Genomic DNA, 22,141 nt, shown 5'->3' on the forward strand with positions numbered 1-22,141 from the left:
CAGCAGTAGATTAAGTGATACTGCATGAAATGGCCCTGCTCACTGTGACCTGCACAGGGCTTGAACTGACAGCTAAAGCAGAAAATCTTTATCATCTGAGGTAAAGGCTTAAATCTAGAAGGGGCAACCCATCACTGCGTAGGTATGATCCCATCACTAGATAGAAAATGGGATGTTAGCCCCAGTTCTACACCAGTGCTATGGCTTGGGTCTCTAACTGTTCAGAGAGCTGCAGTCCGTGTGCTTGCAATTTTAGGGACATAAAAACGAGTCTAGCAACTGCAAGGGCAGTATCAGGCATTGTAAATGTGACACAGTAAAAGCCCCTTCTTTTAGTTCTGTTTTTTTTTCTGTCTTCCATGAGCACTCAGATGTACTTTAATCCTCATTTTATGTCCTCTCACTAATAAATCCCCATGAAATTCACATTCTTAGTAGCTATCTGGTATGCCAAGCTGTTTTATTTCACAGATAATTAAAACATTTTGGCTAGCTACTTTGGGCTAAACATACTGAATGGTGCAATGTGTGCTCGCTGGTGCCTTGTACTTAGAAGCCTTTGGAAATTCTGTTTGTCAGCTGGTTTTCTGGTCACTGCAGGTTTCTTCTGTTATCCAGATTTGGTTTTTTGTTTTTTATTGTGTTTTGTTTTTGTTTTTAAGATTTTGCAATCGGTTTGAGGAATTTCTGCTCTTTCCTGGAACGTTTTGTTCTTCCTTTTGCTTAGATCATGGAATGAAATTTGGTGCAGTAAGAAAGCAAGCATGTCACCAAATATAAATAGTAAATAAGTGTTTTAATAAGCGGGTTACATAATGGAGTTTTGTTCGGGGCAGACACTGTAAAAGCTGAGCAAGATGCTTGAGCTGATGCTGGGAAATATTTTTCCCATCCTACAAAATGTTTCACTTCCTTTCAAAGTGAAAAACACAAACCAGGCAGACAAGTCTGATCGTTGGAGCCTTCGTCTGCAATATGGAAGACAAAGAAACAGCTCACATCTTCTAATGAGGGTTATTATTTGTATTATGCCAATTATTTGCACTTGGAGTTATATCAGCCCAGAGCATCTGCCCTGGCAGTCAGGGCTCAATTGCTGGCTGAGGTGAGGGAAGCATCTCATTCTTGGATCAGGAAGGGTCAGCTTTGATTCCTGCACTTCACTTCCCCACACGAAAGAAAGCTGCCTACGCTTGTAACTCCAGGTCCTTGCCCTTTGCGTAGGCACAGAGCTGCATCCCTTGATTTTCAAGTCCTGCAGAAAACAGATCTGTATTTCTGGAATGGAAATGGCAGGGAAACCCCATCAGCTCCATCAGATTTGCTTCCTGCCCCAGAGGGCTTACAGAGTCTTTCCAAGTGTCTGTGTGAAATAAAGATAGATCGCCTCTTTCACAGATTCATGGTAATAATTTAAGACTTATAAAGAGTAAGATTTTGTTTGCTTGGCTCCCAGTGGTGTCAGTAAGAAACTATCATCCCTGGCAGTGGAAGAAATGAGGCAAAGGAGTAAACTGCCTTGCATGAGGCGCAGGGTTGTGTACAGGAACATGCTGCACACTGCTTTCTGCAGGACACAAAACCACATGTGCATCCTATAAACCCCTGCGGGTCCTCCTGGAGGCTCTGGAATTGTCTTTTCATGGGTTTGTTTTGGTCTTTGACGTTGTTGCTCGGGAAACACGGATTTGTGAATTGATGATCAGCAGCGCTAGTTGAGTGGAATCTCTTTCTATTCCTTTGCTGCTGCGTATCTTCAGACTGACCAGTGGGTATCTGACTTCTCCGGAAGAAGAGGGACAAAAAGCTTGCCAGAATTAGCTAAGAAATACTGACGTCCACTGTGGGTTTATAAGCACATGCTGTGGAAGAAAAGGGCTCTGAAATTTCTCGGACAGGAGCTTCTGCCTTATGTGGTGTTTATATTTGAATTGCTAAGTCTAGAAATGACCTTCCAGCCCCGAGAAGCTGTGTGTCACCTGGGGATTAGTTTACATGTTTGCAAGTAAAAGAGTTTGTGAAGACAGCTATGTCGATGGGATTACACACTCATTTCCTGCATGGCAGAGGATTTTACACTGGCAGAAGAATTTCTGCCAATATAATTGAAGCCAGCTCTGGTTCCCAGCTGTACTGGGAGCATGGTCTGTAACTGTGTCTTTAGTAGCAATTCTGCCAGGAACTGCATTGTGAGCAGCAGGCACCGCTGTACTGACAGACTGGGAAGTGCAGGGTAGGACTCAAAAAGAAATCCTTGTTTTCTTTCTGACCATTTATGGAGGAAGCTTTAACCCCTGGCTGTTCACTTGGAGCTGCCTGTTAGTATGCGTAAATATTGCACATGTTTTTTGCAGGTGCTGATTACTGTTTCTATAGCAAATCAGGATCAAGCTGCTTCTGTACTTCCTATTTCCCTCTCATCCTGGTTGTGATCAGGCAGGATTGCCATGTGAATGGTTCTCACTGTGCCTTAATGTGCTCTGTAGAGAATCTGCCCTCCATGTCAATGGCCTTAGCCTTGGGAGCCCTTCTCTACTGCTAGTACATGCTGCTAATGGCAGCAGAATTACCTGATGTACACACTCTATACCTTCATCCCTTTGTCTGGGCTTAGAAATCCTGACTCCAGTGTTGTTTTCTGCTCTGCTATCTCTTTACTCCAGAAAAAAAAGACACAAACAACACAACAAAAGCCAGCTCCATCAAAGGAGATAGCCTTCTTTAGATTACATTTATTATCTCAAGGGAACAGTGCAAAGAAACAATATTTGATGACATTATTAAATCTAAAGGTTTTGCTTGGCAGTTCTACCTGCCATTGAGTGCACTGTAGTCAAGATGTGATCCTCTGCATCTAATTCCACTATAAATTCATTCCTCCCAGCTATCTAAGGGCACTAAGATACAGGATATTAAAAGATTTAAGTTCTGATCCTATAAAGGTGTTAAACAAGTCCTCAAATCTAGATGTATAACTGATGCTACTGACTCCTTGCATGCTAAAGCACATTGCTGGCTCAGGGGCTGGATTTAGAAGGTTTGAGTTTGCCCACTTGCTAATGGCAAGAGGCTGCAGTGGGATGGTTGTGCCACACGCACCTACCCGTCCTGCTCCATGTTTTACAGGTTGTGACAGCGATCACTGGGGACCGCACTGCAGCAACCGGTGCCAATGCCAGAACGAGGCCCTCTGCAACCCCATCACAGGCGCCTGTGTCTGCGCAGACGGGTACCAAGGCTGGCGCTGCGAGGAGCTCTGTGAGCCGGGGAGCTACGGCAAGGGCTGCCAGTTCCAGTGCCAGTGTCACAACGGGGCGACCTGCGACCACGAGACGGGAGAATGTCACTGCGCTCCTGGATACACGGGGGTGTTGTAAGTTCAGCACTTTACCCTGCATTGTTTAACAGCTTTGCTTTGGTTGCTATTAATGCAATGAGTAATTAGCAGAATTTGCACAGTCTGTACGTGCTGCACTTTCCTTTGGAGAAATCAGGTAACAGAATTTCAGAGAGGCTAAATAAAGGAAATCTCTGTTATTTGCTGCTAATTATACCTGTCTGCATACCAAAACAAAACTTACTGCTAGAATGAACTTAAAACTCCATGACATTTCCCTGATTTCAGTGTGTGAGTGCAATCCAAATTACAGTTCCGTTTACTTAAGCGGATGGGCACTCTGCTCGTTAGCAATCCAGTGCAGCATCAAATGGGATTTACCATCCCCAGATTATTTGGCTTTCTATCCAGCAGAGGAAGCATTACTGGTAACTATATGAGCTTACTATCTAGGGGGTAAATTTTTAGCGTAGTGAGGAGGGATTTAGCGGTGTGATTCCTATTAACTTTAACGAGAATCATGTAGCTAAATCCCCAAATACCACACAAAGTTTACCAGTAGGATTCACAAAATCTGCATATTAATTTTAGGACAGCAAGAAATAGTTCCTTGTTTAAAATTGCCCACAGTGTAACATCAGTGCTCATTAGAGATCTTTCAGTAGTTTCAGAAGTAATTATGCTTTTCAGAACTATTTAAAGGGAAAAGATAATTTACTCACTGAATTTGGCTGGAGATCGATTACAGGTGACTTAATATTTCTGCAGTCTAATAATAGTTGTTGGCCTGCGTGAAGAAGGTAAAAAAATAAAGGCAATATTAACCCTCATAAATAAGTGATATGCTTTTTGAATATTTTATTTAGTACCTGATTTCCTCATAGCCTTCTGACCTCAGTCCTGGAAGCACTCACTGCTAAATGTTCCGCATGCCATTAGGACGGGTCCCATTGACGTTAGTATGTCTGTTTTCAGCAGTAAGCACTTGCATGAACATCCTCGTCAGAGAACAGCCACCTATTGGACAAACGTAGAGTACTGTCAGATAGATGAGAGTTGTCTTAATGAAATAGGTAGAATTTGGTGTATGCATAAGAGTTGCACACACACATCGGTCTTACAGCATTGGATCCACAGCGCATAAATAACCCCAGCAGAAACAAGGGAAATGATGGATAATTGGCAGAGCCAGCTGAGGCTTGCTCAGGTTTCACTCTCATTATGACCTGTGTTGTGGATTTTCCTCTTTTACTGTTACCTGTAAGTTCTTTGACATGATCCCTTTGGTTTTTCTCTCCTCTCTCTCCACAAAGCTGTGAGGAGCGCTGCCCCCCCGGCAGCCATGGAGCTCAGTGTGAATTGCGCTGCCCATGTCAGAACGGAGGGGTCTGCCACCACATCACCGGGGAGTGCTCCTGTCCTGCGGGATGGACGGTATGGCGGTGGTTCATTTGGAGGTTGGAATGGGGAGTTAATTGCTTACTGTCTCAGCGGATGCCTGCCCTGTGTGCTTATGCTATATATATCCTATTTCTTGTCATGAGGATCCCATAGTTCTGAAACTGGTGCCTCCTTTGTTGTGCGTGCACAGCACTTAGGCCACCAGCCTTTATTGGGTAACCTTCAAAGAGTTAAACAAACAAATTAGAACTACTCATTGCTCTTCTGTGTGGGAGGAGAGGAGAGGAAAAATGGCCTCTGCAGTTCTTTGATATATCTCTTCACTGTTAGACACTGCCCTCACATGGGTCACATGGGACAGAAAGCTCAAAGCCCATCTCGGCATTGTCAAAAGCACCGTACTGCTTCCCTTTCAGGAGAAAGGGAGGGAGAGAAGTCAAGGAGAATGCAGTGGCTCAGGGAGTCTTTAAAGCAGAAGGAATGTACACAGGGAGACAAAGACCGGTTCAGCATCCAGTCCTTACTCAGGCAAAATTTCCTTTGATTGCAGTAGATTTGCTTGCATCAGAGGTTGCCCTGGAGAGAGCAAATTACCCTAACCTTTAATCCTCCATGTCAAAAAAGCAAGGCCAAACATTTTAAAAGTCCTTAACTTTATCAATAATGTGATAATTAACTCTCTCGGGGTTTGCCAAGTCTCGCAGGCCTACATACCACTTAGCTGTGCTAAGTCTCCTGGCATTTTTCCCATACCGGACAATTAGTTTCTTGGCAATCTTGCTGGATTTTAATGCATGCAAGTGCTGTGGCTTTTTATTTTAATACAAGGAAGATCCTGATGTCATCATATCACCGTAGCTTCTGTTATGGGTCCTATACCCATTAAAATGTCTGTGGACTATGAGATGTTTATGTTCCTTTGGATTAGTGCAGCAAATGTGCCTCCATTTAGCTTCTTGAGAAGCATTTCAAATAACGAAATAGTTGGAACTTTCAGAAACTAAATAAAGACAATGGCACCTTGCCCTGAACTGACATTCGGTGGAGGGAAACAAAAGGTTCTTTCCTAGAGTACTGGAGCTAATGCAGTAGGTAAGCAAATCAAATAATTGGGGACCAATCAGCCCGTTCTAGCTGCTTGTCTAGGGACTAATTACTAAAGTGATTTACATTAAAATGTCACTTTTAGGGTAAATTTTTCTGCCTCCCTTATCTGCTGCATGCCGGTATTTCTGAGGATCAGAGCTCTTTTTTTTTTAGGTTTTTGCAAATTTACAAAGTCACTGAAAAGATTAGAGAATATCAAGATAGAGCAGGAAGTTTTTAGATGTCTCTTAGGATGCAGCAAGGACCCTAAAGAAGAACCACAGCACTGGGGCTGTACAACAAAAGTGGTCATGTATTCTGGCCCACTCCTTCCCCATTCCTTACAGCTCGGAGTTTCTCCTCTGCATTTTTAATGGCCAAGAGAGACTCTCCTGAAAACTGTTTTGTTGGCTGCTCAGTCCCCAGAGAAACCCCTGAGTTAACAATTGATGTCTGAAACAAGTCTAACTGAAAACTGGAAAGAGAGATCAAGTATTTTGGGGGAAGAAACTGAAATTATAGGTAAAAGCACTCAGCTTGTAAATGTTGAGAGTTTAAGTATAAAGTATCTCTCCAGGGTTTTAATGAAAAGTTGGTAATTCAGTACACAGGGAGAGAAAAACATTTTTTCATGCTATAATTTTAACTCTTGGTGGTTGGCATGGTTTGTGAAGTGAGACACAAGTGGGCTGTAAATGAGCGAGAGATGGGAACATTCACTGTATTTCACACCATAGATAGTCTTTGACATCCGGAATTTTACTTGCTGATTTTCAGGCTTGAGAATGCATGTATGTATTGAATATACCATCATATTGGAAGCAGAGAATTCTCTCTGGATTTATAGAAGTGCAAATCCACTTGGATTTTATTGCTGCTGGAAGAGCTGTGGCTATTATCTTTTCTTCATGTAGATTTATTAACAGCAGCTCAGTTCCCTTAGGGAGTAGGTTGGCTATGGGATATGGCAGGGTAGGCAGTGAACAGGATGAAGTTCTGGGGCTCTTAGGATCTTCCTTGGGTCTGCCATCTTCAAAGCCTGGTTCTTTCATTACTGGTAATATTCCTTTCCTCCAGCTTCCTCCCACCCAGTGCAGACTCTCCTAGAAGCACAGCAAGTTATGTGAACTGTGTCCCACGAGGTTTCATTGTCCCATGGGTTTCTTACCAAGAGAATGGTGGTGAATGAGTCAACGAAATGTGGCTTCTTGCGCACTACAGCGATGGACTTTTTCCACTTACACATATTTGTGGGGCTGGGAGTTGGTGGGTGGCTGCTTTAGGGCCTCGTCAACTATTTACAACCTTAATTCTATACATATTTGTCATTTGCAGTATTAAATCCTCCAAGCACTCTCAGGAAGTGGGGAGGGAAATAAAATACAGGTTTTTACAATGCTTCTCAGAAGCACTTTTGAAGGACTAGATTTCCACACTCAGGAAGGCAGCAATCTTTCCTTGCGTGACAAAACATTTATCACTAGCAACACACCCTCTTTGATCCCAGGTCCCATTCTCAAGGCTCTGCATCATGTTGCCATGTATAACATGTTCTGCTAATCACTTCTTTCTCATTCCCTGAAACAACTGCGCTTAATGAAGCGACCATGCTTTGGATTTTTGTCCAGTTTCCTTTCTGTCGTGGGTTTTTAATATGGGACAGAGGGATGAAGAAGAGACAGTAGATGTGAAAAAGAAATTCTGCTCTGTGCTGCAAAAATTGTACTAATACAGCACACAATGTCAAAAGCAGGAGCTGGTGTGATCAGGGCCTTAAAAAAGCTGCTGATGGGGTGAAGTTTGTGGATTAGATGTATAAGCAGCAGGAAATATTGGTCTGACATTTGATCCTCCAGAGAGGGATGTTTTGGATTCCCTTAGTACATATTAATGCAAAAAGTATGCCTAAAGATTCTCTGGGCTCCAAGGGAATGCATCAAAGAGTATTGCTTTCTCATCATTTGTTGATAGAAATCCTGTTCCGTTTGAGATGTGAAGAGGGAAAGTATTTATTATCAAGATAAATGGATGCTTACATTTTCAGATATATAGTGGTGTGTATTACTTAAGCCCAGAGACACCAAGTTTTTAACACTGTAATCTGAGTGCTCTTGAACTGAGGCCAACCTGTCTGTTTTACAGCCAAGGAGCCACCTATCACTGGCTGAAAAAGGCTTGAAGCAACTTCTTCATGACTGCATTGAAGAGTAGCCTATCTGCTTTGGGACTGTTGATATTGCTAAACTTTCCAAACTGTGGTGAGGGAGAGCCCTGTCAGCAGTCAGTCGACCGCAGCCATCAATGCTCCTGAATTATGTTTTGTATGGGTTTTGTTTAATACGAGTTTCTTTTCAAAACTCAGAGCCCCTGAGGCTAAGTTAGGGAAATAAGACTTCTGGGAGATTAAAACAGAATAATAGGGAGAGAAAAAAACATTTCTGTCCGATGCTTTGCACTGTGCATGGCACTGGCAGCAGTTCCATTTGCTACAGTGGCCAAAAGTTTTCCATTATAGGCTCTGTCCTCAGATTTCTGCACTGCCAGAATTGTTTTGGCTGAAATTCCTCAGCTGGATGCCAGCCTCAGATTTTATGTTCACTCGCATTAAAAAAAAACAACCACAGCAACATTCATACAACTTCTAAGAAAGTCTGTAGGGAAATCTTTGCGAGGCCTTTACACTTGGCAGAGGGTGTTATAGGATACCTGGGGGAAAACCGGCTGAATTTGGCAGATAAGTGCTCCAAAGGCACTACCCATGGAAGGCATTATTTGTGTTGGGAACAACCAGCTGGAGAAAGGCCTGCCCTGAATGCTTTTCCTGATGAGCAGCACGAAGAGTGACTGACTGTCTTGTCTTTACTTTCAGTGCAGTCTCTCCGACAATCCCCCTCCTCCCAAACATTCACTTTGAGACACTTATCCGGGATAGGTCCAGCAGCTTCTCAGACTTCATTTTACTTGAAATCACCAGCCCATATGCAGCTTTGTGGTTGTCTTTGACCTTTCCTAAGACCCCCTGTCTTTATTCAAAGGGTGTGGTATATCCTGATGCCCCAGGTGCAGTGTGCAGGGGAGATGCAGTGAAGGGAACTGTCAGTGACTGTACAGTGGGGAGAAGAATCCCTCTGAAAGTAGACAGACATTTACTTCAGCAGCTGAGACCATCTGAGACCATCTTAAGCAGAAAAAATATCTCCCCTACATGTGGATGTAGTTATAGCAAGAGGAACAACAACTATCCAGCCTTCATAAAGGAGTTCGTTACGCTATGACTGTTGACTGAAATATTGCTCTTTCTGCAAACTTACCAGGGGCTGGTGTGTGCACAGCCATGTCCTCCTGGGACATTTGGAGTTAATTGCAGCCAGGACTGTCCGTGCCACAACGGAGGACACTGTGATCCCGTGACAGGAAAGTGCATCTGTACACCTGGCTATATTGGAGACAGGTAAGAATCAAACCCTCAAAGCCTTTCCTTTTAACCAAGAATTGGCAATGTTTATATCTCTGCTAGGGCAGTGTTACTCTTGAAAAACCAGTGTTATGCTTCTGTTGCAGCTATTAGGTTCATCCTTCTGCAGCAGTTCAAGTATTATAAATGTGGCAATCTTATTACTTTTTATTGGCAATGCTCTCCATTCACCGTTTTTTTAATATAACTTTTAAAATTTAATGGATTAAATTTAATTTAGATATTTACAGTGATAAATTTAATAGAGAGCATTACATGTTTACAAGATATGTAAATGAACTATATTTATACAAATTAATATCCTCAAGAGTAAGCAATGCAGCAGTTTAATGTTTCCATCAGCCCTTCTATGCTGCTGCAGCACCGATCCATCTCAGGCACCAACAAAGGGTGATAAATCCTCAACATTTATAAATGAATGGCCTCGCCCACAAATCAATCTAAGATGATGATGTTGCTTTACAGAGGTGTCACAGGTCTAGCAAAATGACTACACAGCAAAGTTGAGGTGGGATTGTGACATGTATTGGTTTAGCCCTCCAGCTAATCCTGCCAGTAGGGCTAATGGTGGTGAGGAAACTGTAACTGAGCAAGCTTTCATGTGCAGCTTTCACTAGGGATTCAGCTGTGTCATTGGGGTTTCCAGAGACCCTGAGCACAGCTCACTAGTGTTTCCTATGGTAAAGCCTTTTGTCCTTTATCTTCCCTTCTTTTACTAGCTAGAATGAGCTAGTACTGCTCTGCTGAAATCTGCTAAAATTGTACTTCTGTGCAGCAAAGCATGGGAATTTCTTATTTCCTGCCTCACTGCATAATCAGCAGCTCTTTACAGCACACGAACTGACGAGTCTTCGGTATGCTCTGTGGTTCAGAAGGCCGCATTCTGTCCCAGCAAATGTGGATGCTCCTTGTTTCCATTTTATTGACGGTGGTAATTGGCAGGGGGCTTTGGAGATTATGGTGGAAATATTATTTCAAATTAATTTAGTAGAGAAGGCATCAGTGTATCTCTTCCCCCATCCTCCATCTGGAGGCGGTGATTTCAATATCCCTGGGATATCCTGTGTGAGCGCTGTGTGTGATTAACCAAAGCTTTCTCTTTCTCAACTTTTGGAGATAATTCCACTTGAAGAAGCAGCTGTGCAGCCTGGACAGTTCCACAGCTCACCATACTTCAGTCACAAGCCATCCTCAGTCCTGGCTCTCTGGATGGAGGTCTCCTCGTCTGGTTGCTGCAGACTTAGATCAATTCTTGGCCATAGGTGAATCGACAGCATTAGAGCTGTCAGGAGCCTCCAGCCAGCAACCTGCAGCTGAGCCAGCTTCTTTGCTCAGCTGCCAATATAGCCTCCAACCACGAGGGAGGATATGCAGCAGAAGAGCTGGCTCTGTTACAGGAGTGTGGCATGGGGAAACAGCAGTGATGGAGTTGCCATTCTTCCTGTAACACTTAGATGTACTCCATGAAAAAGAGCAGAAGAGACACTTAGAGGAACCATATTGAGCAAAGGGCATATGTGCTCTTCAGATCTGGACTTGGAGAAAAGTGGTAGACTTTAGGACTCTGGAAACGTGTACCCTGGAAAAACAGAGCAAGGCAGGGAGGCAGAAAGTAAAGCATGACCAGCTGGAAGCCAAGGCAGGAAGCTGTGCCAGAGAACCTGTACCTAGGTAAAACCCATAGAAGTAGCTCACCTGCCCTCACCTGGAGCAGGAGAGTAAAAGACAGAGTGAAGGGAGAGGTCAGAGAGCAGAAATGCAGGCTCCGTTTCTGCTGCTATCTTTCCACCTGGAAAGACAAATGAGAGCAGAGGAAAGTAAAGCAAAGATTTTTTTGCTAAGACTGATATTAGCTTAGAAATTAATACCTTCCAATTGGGTTCTTGGGAGCTTGAAGCATGTTTGTCTCAGCCTTTATTTGGGGAAGTGAACATTGGGCCCATTGCAATCACTTGGGTTGGGACAGTGCATTGCCTGTAAGGGCTGTTGTGAGCAGGTGTGCTTGCACATGCCTTGCTGGCAGCTGCAGCCTGCAGATGGGAGACTGCCATTGATTTCAGTGAGGCAGGAGCAGGCACAAAGTCTTAAAGAAGTCTAGATTGCTTTCCTGAGTTGTGTGCTTGCTCGGCGTGGACAATGGGATGGATTAGTCAGCAGCATTTTAGTTTACAGTCAGTTTTATTTTCTGGGTCTCACGTAACCATTGCAGTGTTACAATATAATTGCAGGTGCAGGAGAATGCTGCTGTGCAACAAAATAATGTTTTCTTTGCAATTCTACAAGGTGCTGAAAAAAAATATTTCTTAGTAATAACAGATTTGGTGAAGAACCACAATAAAAAAGTAAACACTCTATCTACTATTATCCTCTCTAATTGTCAGTGAGAACTGGTTCGTCGTCTTGTGCAGGGGATAATAACGTATAGTTGGATTAATATCGTTGGTGCTGGAATGGTCATAAAGGTCTGTGTAAGTGTAATTGCAACACTTTATTCCCCACCTGCTTTCCAGGAAGAGGCAACACTCTAAATATCTTGTAAATTGCCGTCACTATTAATAACTGCAGGCAGCTCTGTGCTGAAATGACGGGATGTGTCATGCAAATGTGTGCTTTGCAAACTGGAAAGGACTAATAGCAGCAGCACAGTTAGAAGCTGAGGATGGGGAATTCAGTGGCTGTCTGGAAAAGTGAACGTGCTGTTTTAGCTTTGTTTTGCTTATTGCCATAAAGCTTAAGGAGTGAGTCTTAACAGAGTGAACGCCACATTTGCTACAACAGCACGAGCAGACTTATTCTTTTGTTGTTCTGTTTGTATCTGTGTCTTTTATAAACAGAACGGTGATTTGCAGGTTAGTGTTTTTTGGGTGGCTTTTAATCTTTGTCTGTGCTGCATAAATGCTATCTCTGTTATGAAAACAAACAGAACCTTAAAACCTTAACAGCATTATTCAACGAAAGGGAATTATCTAGAAAAAAATGCAGGTATCTATACTAAGTTCATCTGTTAGCAGGCTGTCTTATGTTTAATATTTTGTAAAATTGCTGCCATTAATTCTACAGGTGACAGCCATATTATCCTATCCAAACCCAAATAATTATAGTACGTATTAAAGTTCAGTGGATATTATAATACGAATCTCCCCAGATAGGCAGAAACCAATGTAAATTAAACAAGAAACATAACTAGGGCTTAGCAGCTCATTTTGTAATTTAATTGAACAATGTATCTGGTTGTTAATGGTGCTATGGACACATTAGATTGATATGTTGCAAAGGAAAGATGTTCAAGTAGAAAGCTAATTCCTGCTGTGATTATTCTTATGTTCCAGAGGAGTTGTTATTAGTATTCTTTGTATAAAATTCATTAGCGGTAGCTGCTTGATCTCCAAATAAATAAGTTGGTTAAATTGCTAGTAGAAAAAGGCTAATTATGTAAATGGATTAGGTTGTCAATATTTCATTTCCAGATGCTTTTCTCCCTGCTAGGTAATGCTTCATCTGCTATAAATATAGAATGATATAGTGCACTATTGACTACGTATTCATCTCGTTGAGTACAGTGCTCTCCTGCTAACTGGTAGAGCTGTGTATGGCAGTGGAGGCATAAGGCATCTTAATACGTTCTTCATTGCATTTCACTTGCTGTAAGTGTTCCAGTCCTGATGTTACCCATTCTTTGCTGGTTGTTTCCTTTGCAGCTGAACTGCCCTGAGAGCAGCAGGGCCAGCAGCCAGCACTGGGCTCTCTCCCTTCCTGTTTGCCACAGGCTCTTCTCTGTGGGTCTCAGATGAACTCCTGAACCTGGATTGTGTAACTAGCAACTGTGTTGATGCTTGCTGCAATTAAATCACCAGCTCAGCCTTTGGCTTTGTTCATTTATTTTTAGTAAAATGTAGTAATCTAAGGCTGCTGTAGTAATTCTCTCCTTATATACTGACTGTGTTTATTGCAGTTTTGCCTGGCTTGCATCATGCATTAATCTTTTATTACTGATCATTATATTAACTCTCACCTGCCAGCTGTGAAATGACCTGCAGAAAGGCATTTAACAATTGCCTCTATCCACTGAGTTTGCCGTATACACTTTAATCAATGCTTAGGATTAAATTAATGCTGATAGGCAATTTCCAATACCTGGCATCCGTGCGATAAGGGAATTGGGCTTTTCTGGACTTCTTTTTCTTTTTTTATTAACTGAAAAGGCGTATCTGCATTTCACGGTGGATCATGTAAACGGTAGCACTGACTCACTGCAAGTTTCTGAGACCTCTGAGTTATGTCAGGCAGAGAATCAGTAGCTTCCTTTAGGACTTCAGCGGAGCTTTTTAAAGTATGAAATATTATGATCGCTTAAACTGTAGAAGAATGAAAGAGATTTTCTTGCAGAATTCACAGTGTCTCCAGTTGGGGAACAGCAGAAAACGGTACATGGAGGGTGTAATTTAAAACAATCTGGGTATTTGCAGACTCCTTCTCTATCAAATTTTTAAAATACTGGCAGTTTTGGAGGAGCTGTGATGCTAAGGAGCGTGAAAGTGATTTGTCTGGAGATGTTATAGCACTGAGTGTCCCTGGAGTAGGAGATGAAAAGCAAATTGGGAGTTGCTCAGAATACAGACAAAAGATGAAGGAGTGTGTTTTCTCCTGGTTACTGTAAAGCAGGTTCGATGGCAGCATGGAGGGAATGTAAAGCTCTCCTTTGCTTGGGCTACCTTTTATTACTATTGCTCTACAGACCACATTTCCTTTCGGACTTCACTGTCACTCTAGGAGGAATGCAATCCTTCTGTGGTGAAGAGAAAGTATTAAGTCATGTTTTCTTTCAGAAAGTGTCTCAGTCTGCATGAATGTGTTATTGTTTATGCATGGAAAAAAGTGAGGTCCAAGAAACAAGAATGCAATTTATTAACTCAGGTAATATTAACAAATGCATTTTTTGCAGGATATAATTGGACAGAGGTTAATGCACTTTCAGTTAACAGCTATTTACGAGCTCAAGATATCACATCACCCAACGATACCAGTTCTCAGTGTATTACTTAAATAAAAGAGCAGTGGTTTTATATTTAATTCATTAACAAAAACATTCCCATGTAAACGTTATAAGCAGAGCAGCCTGCAGTATTTGTTTGCATCCTGTCTCACGTGTTTCATTGCAGGTGTCAAGAAGAGTGTCCGATTGGGACATTTGGCTTTCAGTGCACACAAAGATGTGACTGCCAAAATGGTGCCAAGTGTTACCATGTGAATGGAGCATGTATGTGTGACCCAGGATTTAAAGGGATTCACTGTCAAGAGAGAATGTGTCCAGAAGGGTTTTATGGCCTCAAGTGCAACAAGAGATGCCCTTGCAATATTACCAACACCCTCAGGTAAGTACATCGTATTACAGACTGGTGCAGGGACTGCTCGAATAGAAGCATTAGGGAAAAAAAATCATTTCGCTTTACCCACAGCCTTTTCTCTGTAGATTTAATTAAGAACATATACAATTCCTCTGTATTATGGCTTCTGATTTAAATGACCTCAGGTTTGGAACCGTAAGCGTCAGTTCAGCCAGCTATTGAGCATTAACTATTTAAACAGGTTTTATAAAATCTGAGACAGTGAGACGTATGGTCTTGTCCTGTAGCTGCAGTCTTTGGAGCAATAAAGAATAATATGGATAATGTCCCCCTGAAGTTCAAAAAATATAAATATATTTACTCAAATCCATCTCTTTTCTCTTGTTAAATCTATAGACAGCAAGGGGACTTTCAGACTGAAGCCTAATTTGCTTCATTTTATGTCTTGTGGCAAATTACCTTGTTGAAAACACTTGAGGACAATGTATAAATAGACTGAAATCAATATCGCCAGGTCAGTCTGTGGAACTGTAATGAAGCTGACGTTGTCAAAATAGACATCTCCTCTCTCCTCATGGGTGCCTGGTTTTGTTCTTCATTCACTGTGTGAACGTGTGAAATGTTCGGAAAGAAAAATACTGGTGAAGTGTACCTAAAATGGAGTAAGCCTCACTTAGAAGGTCAAGTCTCGGTGTTTTACTCCCTTTGTAGTTGTTGTTGTTTTTTTTTTTATAGGATGTGATTCTTGAGGTTCTCATTATTAAGAGCCACAAAGAGACTCGAGCGCCTAACATGAGATAGATTGAATTTATGTTCCATTTGCAGGCTTCAATAACTCCTGAACCTTGAAAAAGGAAGAATTTAAGGCTTTTCTTTGTTATCCTGTTTGCTACCTTTTGTATCCCCTTGCTTACTGACTGCTGGAATTGCTGTTTGGAGGTTCCTCGCGTACAGCAAAGGGAGCCTGGGCACAAACAGAAGCTGCCGTGAGTTTTTCTGATGGCCCAGAGTGCCCACCTGTCCTTCCCATGCCGGCAGGACTCGGGGCCCCTCAGCTCCCATCTGATTTCCTCGTTACTTTCCAGTACTGTTAAGAATTCACAACCAATCCAGGATTGTGTTGGCTTCAGAGCAGGGTGGGAAAAGTGGTGTCCAAGCAAATATGCCCTTGGTATGGACATTCTTCAGTTTTTAACCTTTGGAGTCCTGACTGTCTTGCTGATGATGACAGACCTACCTTGCAATCTTGTAGCTTACTGAAGCAGAAACACCCTCCTTGATTATGTATGCAAGAAAAACTGCCTAATTTGTGTGCACATGCACACACACTCACACACAAACACTTCAGGTAAATCTGTTTGTGTGCTTGAGATAGACTCTGTCTCTGCCTTAGAAATAAACAGGTGATCTTTCTTGTGAATTCAACTTCAACTGTAAGCAGTGAGGCTTTCCTTCACTGAACGTTGGAGCTCACGATGGATTATTTAAAAGCCTTGTAATTCTGATCATACAAGTCCTCTACAGAAAGATAGCTGCCAGCTCTATTGGGTTTGACAGCAAGGATGCAAAGTGTTTGACACCTCAAAGGGAGCTCTAGACAACAGGCTTCTATCACATCAGAGCATTCTGTGCATCATGATACCACTGCAAAAAATAATATCCCTGAGGCACGAGCTGAGCATTAGACACAAAAGGTTAGTGTTATGTTGTGCTCAGGGTAGGAGATGACTCAAGAAGACAGAGCTAAGTTCTAAACTCCTGTATGTCACACTGCTCTGCCAGCGTGCACCACATAGACCTGCAGTAATTATACTGCAAACCCTCCTCACTGAACGCTCTTTCTTGTGTGCTGTAGGGTAAGAATATGCTTCCAGATAACAGCTGACACTGTGTGTCTTCACCCCTCCTCTCATACTGACAGAAGCCTGTGTGTGTGCCTGTTTTCCCAGAGTGAAGGACTGCAGGCCATGGTTAAGGATGACCTTGGCTTCTGTTTCTCGGCTATCTGCTCAATTCGTTAAGTCTCTTAAGTGGGGAAGACTGTGGGATTGAGGTTCATCCTGGGTTGGCCAGAGGACTGCCTGGGAGCTGCTCCAGGGATTTGCCAGCAGGTCTCCTTGAAGGAGCAGTCTGGCACCATCTGGCAGTGAAGGAAGGTGTGATCTGAAGGATATTAGCGCTCAGGCAGGTGCAGCATCGAGTCCTTTCCCAGCTCTTTTCTCAACGTACGGTTATTCCTACATGCCATGTGCCTGACCTATGCCTGGCTGCTGTCTGGCGGATACTTTTTATGCCTTCTGTCCCATCACGTGTTCATCAGCTTCACTTGCAGCATGCTCTGCTAATATTTTATCTCTGTTCCCTCAATAAGTGAGTCTAGTCTCTCTCCATTGATAAAATCTCCCTTTGTCCTGCATCTTATCACTGCTGCTATGGAACAAAGAGATATCAGGAAGCTGTAGATCTCTAAATGTTCCTTCATTCATTTGTGGTACTTCAGCTTTCCACTTTTCATTGAGTTCCTCAGAGCACCATCAATTTCTGAGCCAAGGAGTGTCAGAGTTGATGGAATATGACCTTCTCTAAAGGCACTTCATATTCTGAACACATCTTTTACTGATTGTTTAACCTGTCCCATACAGAACACTTCTCTTCCCGGCCACCTCCTCCCCTGAATTCTTGTCATGGGAACCACAGTCTTCCAAAGTGATTCATTTCCTGACACCCATCTATTTTTCCAAGAATCCATTTAAACTGTTGGCTACTTGTTGAGATATCTAAGAGTGCGGGATAATTTTGTAAACCTTTAAAGGGTGAGGGAAGCTTGCTTTTCTTCTGTCAGTGGTTTTGACTCATCTGATGTGGTTACTGGAGAGCTGGAACATTAAGTTCTTGGGCTTTTGAGGAGCAAGTTGAAGAGGAACGTTAAGAAGTACACTATCAGCTTTTCTATTTTCACAGATCTATTTTAATGTCCGAAGAGACCAACCTGATTGTGCAGCCTGATCTTCTGCCTAGCAGTGACCAAAGAACATCATCCAATTATTTCTGCATCAAAGCACACTGAAAGGCACATTGTGCAGGATCTCTGAACAGCAATAGAATTAGGAAGTTTAGGGTGCACTGGTGACTTGGGCTGTCCTTCCACAGGGAAGGATGCACTTGTGAAAATGCAAGAAACCCATGTTGAAACAGTCTGCAAGAGACAGATAGGCTTGGACTTTTGTGAGAAGCAGAGAAGGGCATGAATAGCTGAGTGATCTCAGCTGCTCAGCTTTCATAACCATGTGAACCCACAGCCTTTAGAGGTGCCTTTCCCAGGACAGAAACACAGAAAGGGAAGCAAGAAATGATGACCTCTTAAGCCATGTCACTTTCCTCCCTTAGCTCAGCAGTGACCAAGTCTGATGAAATGTGTTAACTGTCAGAGGCTCTAATTATTATCTACATGTTGGAAAATTTGGAAGGAACAAGAAGTTCTGTCCCCAAAGTAAGAATGTACTGGAATGAGGCTGGCTTTGTAAATGTGCTGAATTGAAGTAGGGGCCCTACAGACTCACTGTGGGTACTTCTTTAAAAGCAAGAGGGTGTTTGTAGGGGAGACGGAATGCAGTGTAGACACCAGAAGAGAGAAAATGCTCTTATAAGGATTATTAGGGCTGTTTATCAAGATGAGATGACTTCCATTGGTGTGTAAACTAAAAATTGAGAAATTCACTGGGAAGAAGTTGTTGTGACTGAGAGTCGCGTGGAGAGCAAATGCAGAATTTGGAACAGACTGTGCTGTCTAAAGCGTTTCTTTTCCCAATTTGCCTTAAGAAAGTTAAATTCCCCGGAGTGAAAGGAAACAGGTTTCCTCAAAATTAGATGGTTAAAAAAATTCAGAGGTCAAAAATGAGTTTCTGTTTTTCAGTTCAGCTGGTGAATTTAAAAAAGAAGAATCTTTTGTTACTGCAAATGTGACTCAAAAGCCGGGGAGCGTATGGTTAGCTTCTAAAGTGCAGTAAGAGCCGTGGAACAACTTCCTTCTCATGTTGTGTGCTGTGGACAGCTTCCAGTTTCCACCTCTGCTTGGCCTAGTGCCAGAGAAACACTTGGCTGCTTGCACTCATTCTAGGTTTTCTACACTATTCCTTCATGTTATCCGAGAGATTTGAAGAAATAAAAATTGTTAAAGAGTCAGTGCAAAATACTAATGCATGATTCTGCCAGACGCTTTCAAGACTAACGTTTCTTTTCTGCTCACAGCAAGTGGTTGGAAAGCAGATGTTAGTGTGTTTGCCTTTGAGGGTCCTTCCAAATGCCTCAGCCCATCCCCATAGAGATGCTTTTCCAGGGGAACGATTTGTGTATTTTAATTTCAGTTCATTGGTGGCATGGAGAAGTACCTTACGTATGCAACCTTCTGTACTGACCAAACGTCATGTGGACCTGGAAAGGTACAGTCAGAACAGGAAGGGAGGAATTCAATCACATTTCTAATTGTATGTCCTATTCTTTGCTTTAACAACTTTACCATTAAAAGTAATTTCAGTGCAGCTATCATCTAGTTCAATGGATAGGCTGTTGATACATACATACATGTTGATAGAGATACATAGGTGTTTGGATGGATGACCGACGAGTTTCCTACTTATGGTCACATGTCTAAGTACGTAGTTACAACACTGAATGAAAGTTAACAGAATAGCCATACAGTGAGAGAGAAACATTCCTAACTCACTCATATGTGTGTTCACACACTATTTTGCATCATATTTAGTGCGTAACTCTGCTAACTTTAACTAATGGAATAATTCACACAAACCAGCATATTAAAACCAGTAACAAAAATTTACTATTTAGTGACTTCAACTGCAGATCTTAAAAGGGTTTCCAAAGGAAGAAAGGCATCATTTTACAGATGGAAAAGATGAAATACAGAATTACGTGGCCAAGATTCGCTGGCAGAGTTGGGAATAGAACAGCTGTCTTCTGAATTTTGGTTGAGCATCTAAATTGCAGCTGTCTTCAAGTTAGCACCGCATCTGGGCACCTTAATTGTCAAGTGGTAAAACTGTTCTTTCTTCAGGGGGAATATTACATGAGTGCAGGAACCCACAAACACATCGGGGTTTTCCTAGCTCTTGGCCTTATGAAGAAGTAAAAGGAGTCTTGGAAGGGACAGAACACGATCTTTTACTGGCCCTTGTTATGGAGTCCATGCCCCTTTTTTTCCCACAGATTCTTTTGCAAACTCTCTTTGGTTCATGCTGGTTATTCTAGTGCATGTTAGGATGATTGTTAGTTCTTAATAAATAGCCTGCATCACATGCAAAAAAAAAAAAAAGCTGTCCATTTGGATGAAGGAAGCAGCCTGGGAGTAGAAATTCTTACTGAGCATAGCATTTTCAATTGAATTGTTATAGACTGATTCAAACTGCCATGGTCATATATTACATTTGAAAGATTTAATTTAGCAAACAGATGCAGTTCTCATGGAACCATATGATACATGCAGAAGTAGTGAAAACAAAGAAAAAAAAAATCCACTCCAAAACGTTTCTTTAATGTTCAGGTTATTCTCCTACTAGGTGATGATTAATAGACACTAAGGGGAAAAGAAGAGCTTTTATTATTTTCATCTAAATGTTAAGAGGTGCTGTGTGAACAACCATAATTTCAGGGACTGCTTTGTCAGAAGAATTTCATGGATAGTAGTTTGTTAAGCTGATGAATTGTTTTAATTACTCAGTCAAACACCATTTATGATGGAACACATGACACTCACAAAATCTGATCATTCTTAGCCGCAACAGTATGTGACTAACCTCTCGTACCAGTAATTGCCAGAAACATACTTGAAAATTACATTTTATGAGGCTGCCTTGAAAATTAACATATAGGATATTAATTTTATAGGTGTAAAGAAACCTGTTTAGTCGTGTTCGCAATACTAAGCTATAGCAATAAATAATCATAAAGGAAAATAAATAGATTCTATGAAGCAAAAAAGCTGGAGGCGGGTCCACAGAGAGGTACCCCTCTGCAGAACTCTCTTCTTTCTTGTTCTGAGAATGATAGAAAAAGCCTGGCTTGTGGCAGTGTTATTTCTCATCTCTCACCGAGGGCCAGACAGTACTATTGAAGTGCAGTCTCATAGAGCAGCAGCCCCTGGGGCATTCTGAGCTCTCAGTGAAGCCTTGCACTCCCAGCTGGCCTCAGACAATATGTGTTGCTTTGCCAAATATCAGATCACTCTCCATCCTCTCCTCTTTTCTCTCACCTTCTCATCAACCTCCTCACCTCCCCAGCCTAGACTTCACCCTGTGCTCCCCCTTCCCACAGCTTAGACACAGCCACATCCCCACACCAGCACTTTGCACTTCTCCAGCCACCAGCACTTTGCACTTCTCCAGCCTCCCCTTCCTGCTGCAGGGAGAAGTTGGTGCCCTCAGCAAAGCTGGGAGATGCTCTTTCTGTTCGCAGAAGAGGAAACTGAGAGTAGTGTTTCATAGCAGGAGGAACAATTGTTCCAAGATTTCACCTCCAAAGATGTCTTCACTGGGACTAAGCATCGCCTGGTCCTGTGGTCGTGAATTTTGTTTCTATTCCTCTGTCTGTGAGCTGTCACAAGTGTGGAATTGTCTGAGTAGAAGTGAAAGCCAGAGGATTCATGGTGGGCAGCAGTGCTCATTATTCACCATATAAAGGAACCTGACTCTTTTCCCTGCGCAGCTGATGTTTGGTCTCAGGGCTCCTGTTGACTCCTGCCCTGAAAAAATTCTTGCTCAGGCGCAGGTAGTGATCAGTTCTGTTCACTGTATTTTTTCCAAGGGTCATGTTTCCCTTCCAAGCACCATATTCTGTGGCTGCATTTCCTGATTTGTACAGCTGCTTGAGCAGTTCTCAGGTTTGCTCTGCTCTTGGTGAGACTCTTGCTGTCGTTGCACTTGAAATGTTCTACTGAGATGTCCCTACAGTTTATAGACAGTTTCTTTTTTTTCTTCTGCATTCACACCTCACTGATGTCTGCCTGTCTTTGGTAGTTGCCATCCACTGTCCGGAGAATGTAGCTGCAAAGCTGGCTGGGCTGGACTGTACTGCAATGAGACGTGTCCCCCCGGGTACTACGGCAAAGGCTGCCAGCTGACCTGCTCCTGTGAGAATGGTGCAGATTGCGACAGCATCACCGGGAAGTGTACGTGTGCACCAGGATACATGGTAAGTGAGAGCTGGGAGTAACGGGGCACGGTGTAAGGCGCCTGCAGAAAAGTAAAGAAGATTTTAATCTCATTTCAAATAATATTTACTCCAAAAGTGGCTAAACACAGGTTACTTTTCTCCTTTCTGTTGTAAGTCCACATAATGACACTCCTTTGAGCACTGTCGATATAACTTCTGGGTATCTATTTAACATCAGTATTGTAAGTTCGTTACTCCTGTAAGCACAGAGACGTGGTTTCCTATCTTACATTCCAAGTCAAGATGTAACCAAAAAAGATGTCAGATTATTGT

The 22,141-nt window shown here is 42.4% G+C and overlaps 1 protein-coding gene across 5 annotated transcripts in view; it reads left to right on the forward strand.

Annotated features, from left to right (window-relative positions):
- MEGF11 (multiple EGF like domains 11) overlaps window positions 1–22,141 on the forward strand; it is a 243,397-nt gene that overhangs the window by 152,825 nt on the left and 68,431 nt on the right. For all 5 annotated transcript variants that reach the window (XR_011904850.1, XM_072345518.1, XM_072345519.1 and 2 more), the window contains exons 7-11: window positions 3,127–3,373; window positions 4,651–4,771; window positions 9,139–9,275; window positions 14,459–14,671; window positions 21,673–21,847. Coding sequence is in view for 4 of the 5 variants with exons in the window: in XM_072345518.1 (XP_072201619.1) it covers window positions 3,127–3,373; window positions 4,651–4,771; window positions 9,139–9,275; window positions 14,459–14,671; window positions 21,673–21,847 (893 nt within the window). In the remaining variant the exon portion in view is untranslated. The remainder of the gene's footprint in view (window positions 1–3,126; window positions 3,374–4,650; window positions 4,772–9,138; window positions 9,276–14,458; window positions 14,672–21,672; window positions 21,848–22,141) is intronic.

The sequence above is a fragment of the Excalfactoria chinensis genome, chromosome 10 (assembly GCF_039878825.1).
Source record: "Excalfactoria chinensis isolate bCotChi1 chromosome 10, bCotChi1.hap2, whole genome shotgun sequence".
In the NCBI taxonomy this organism is placed as follows: domain Eukaryota; kingdom Metazoa; phylum Chordata; class Aves; order Galliformes; family Phasianidae; genus Excalfactoria; species Excalfactoria chinensis.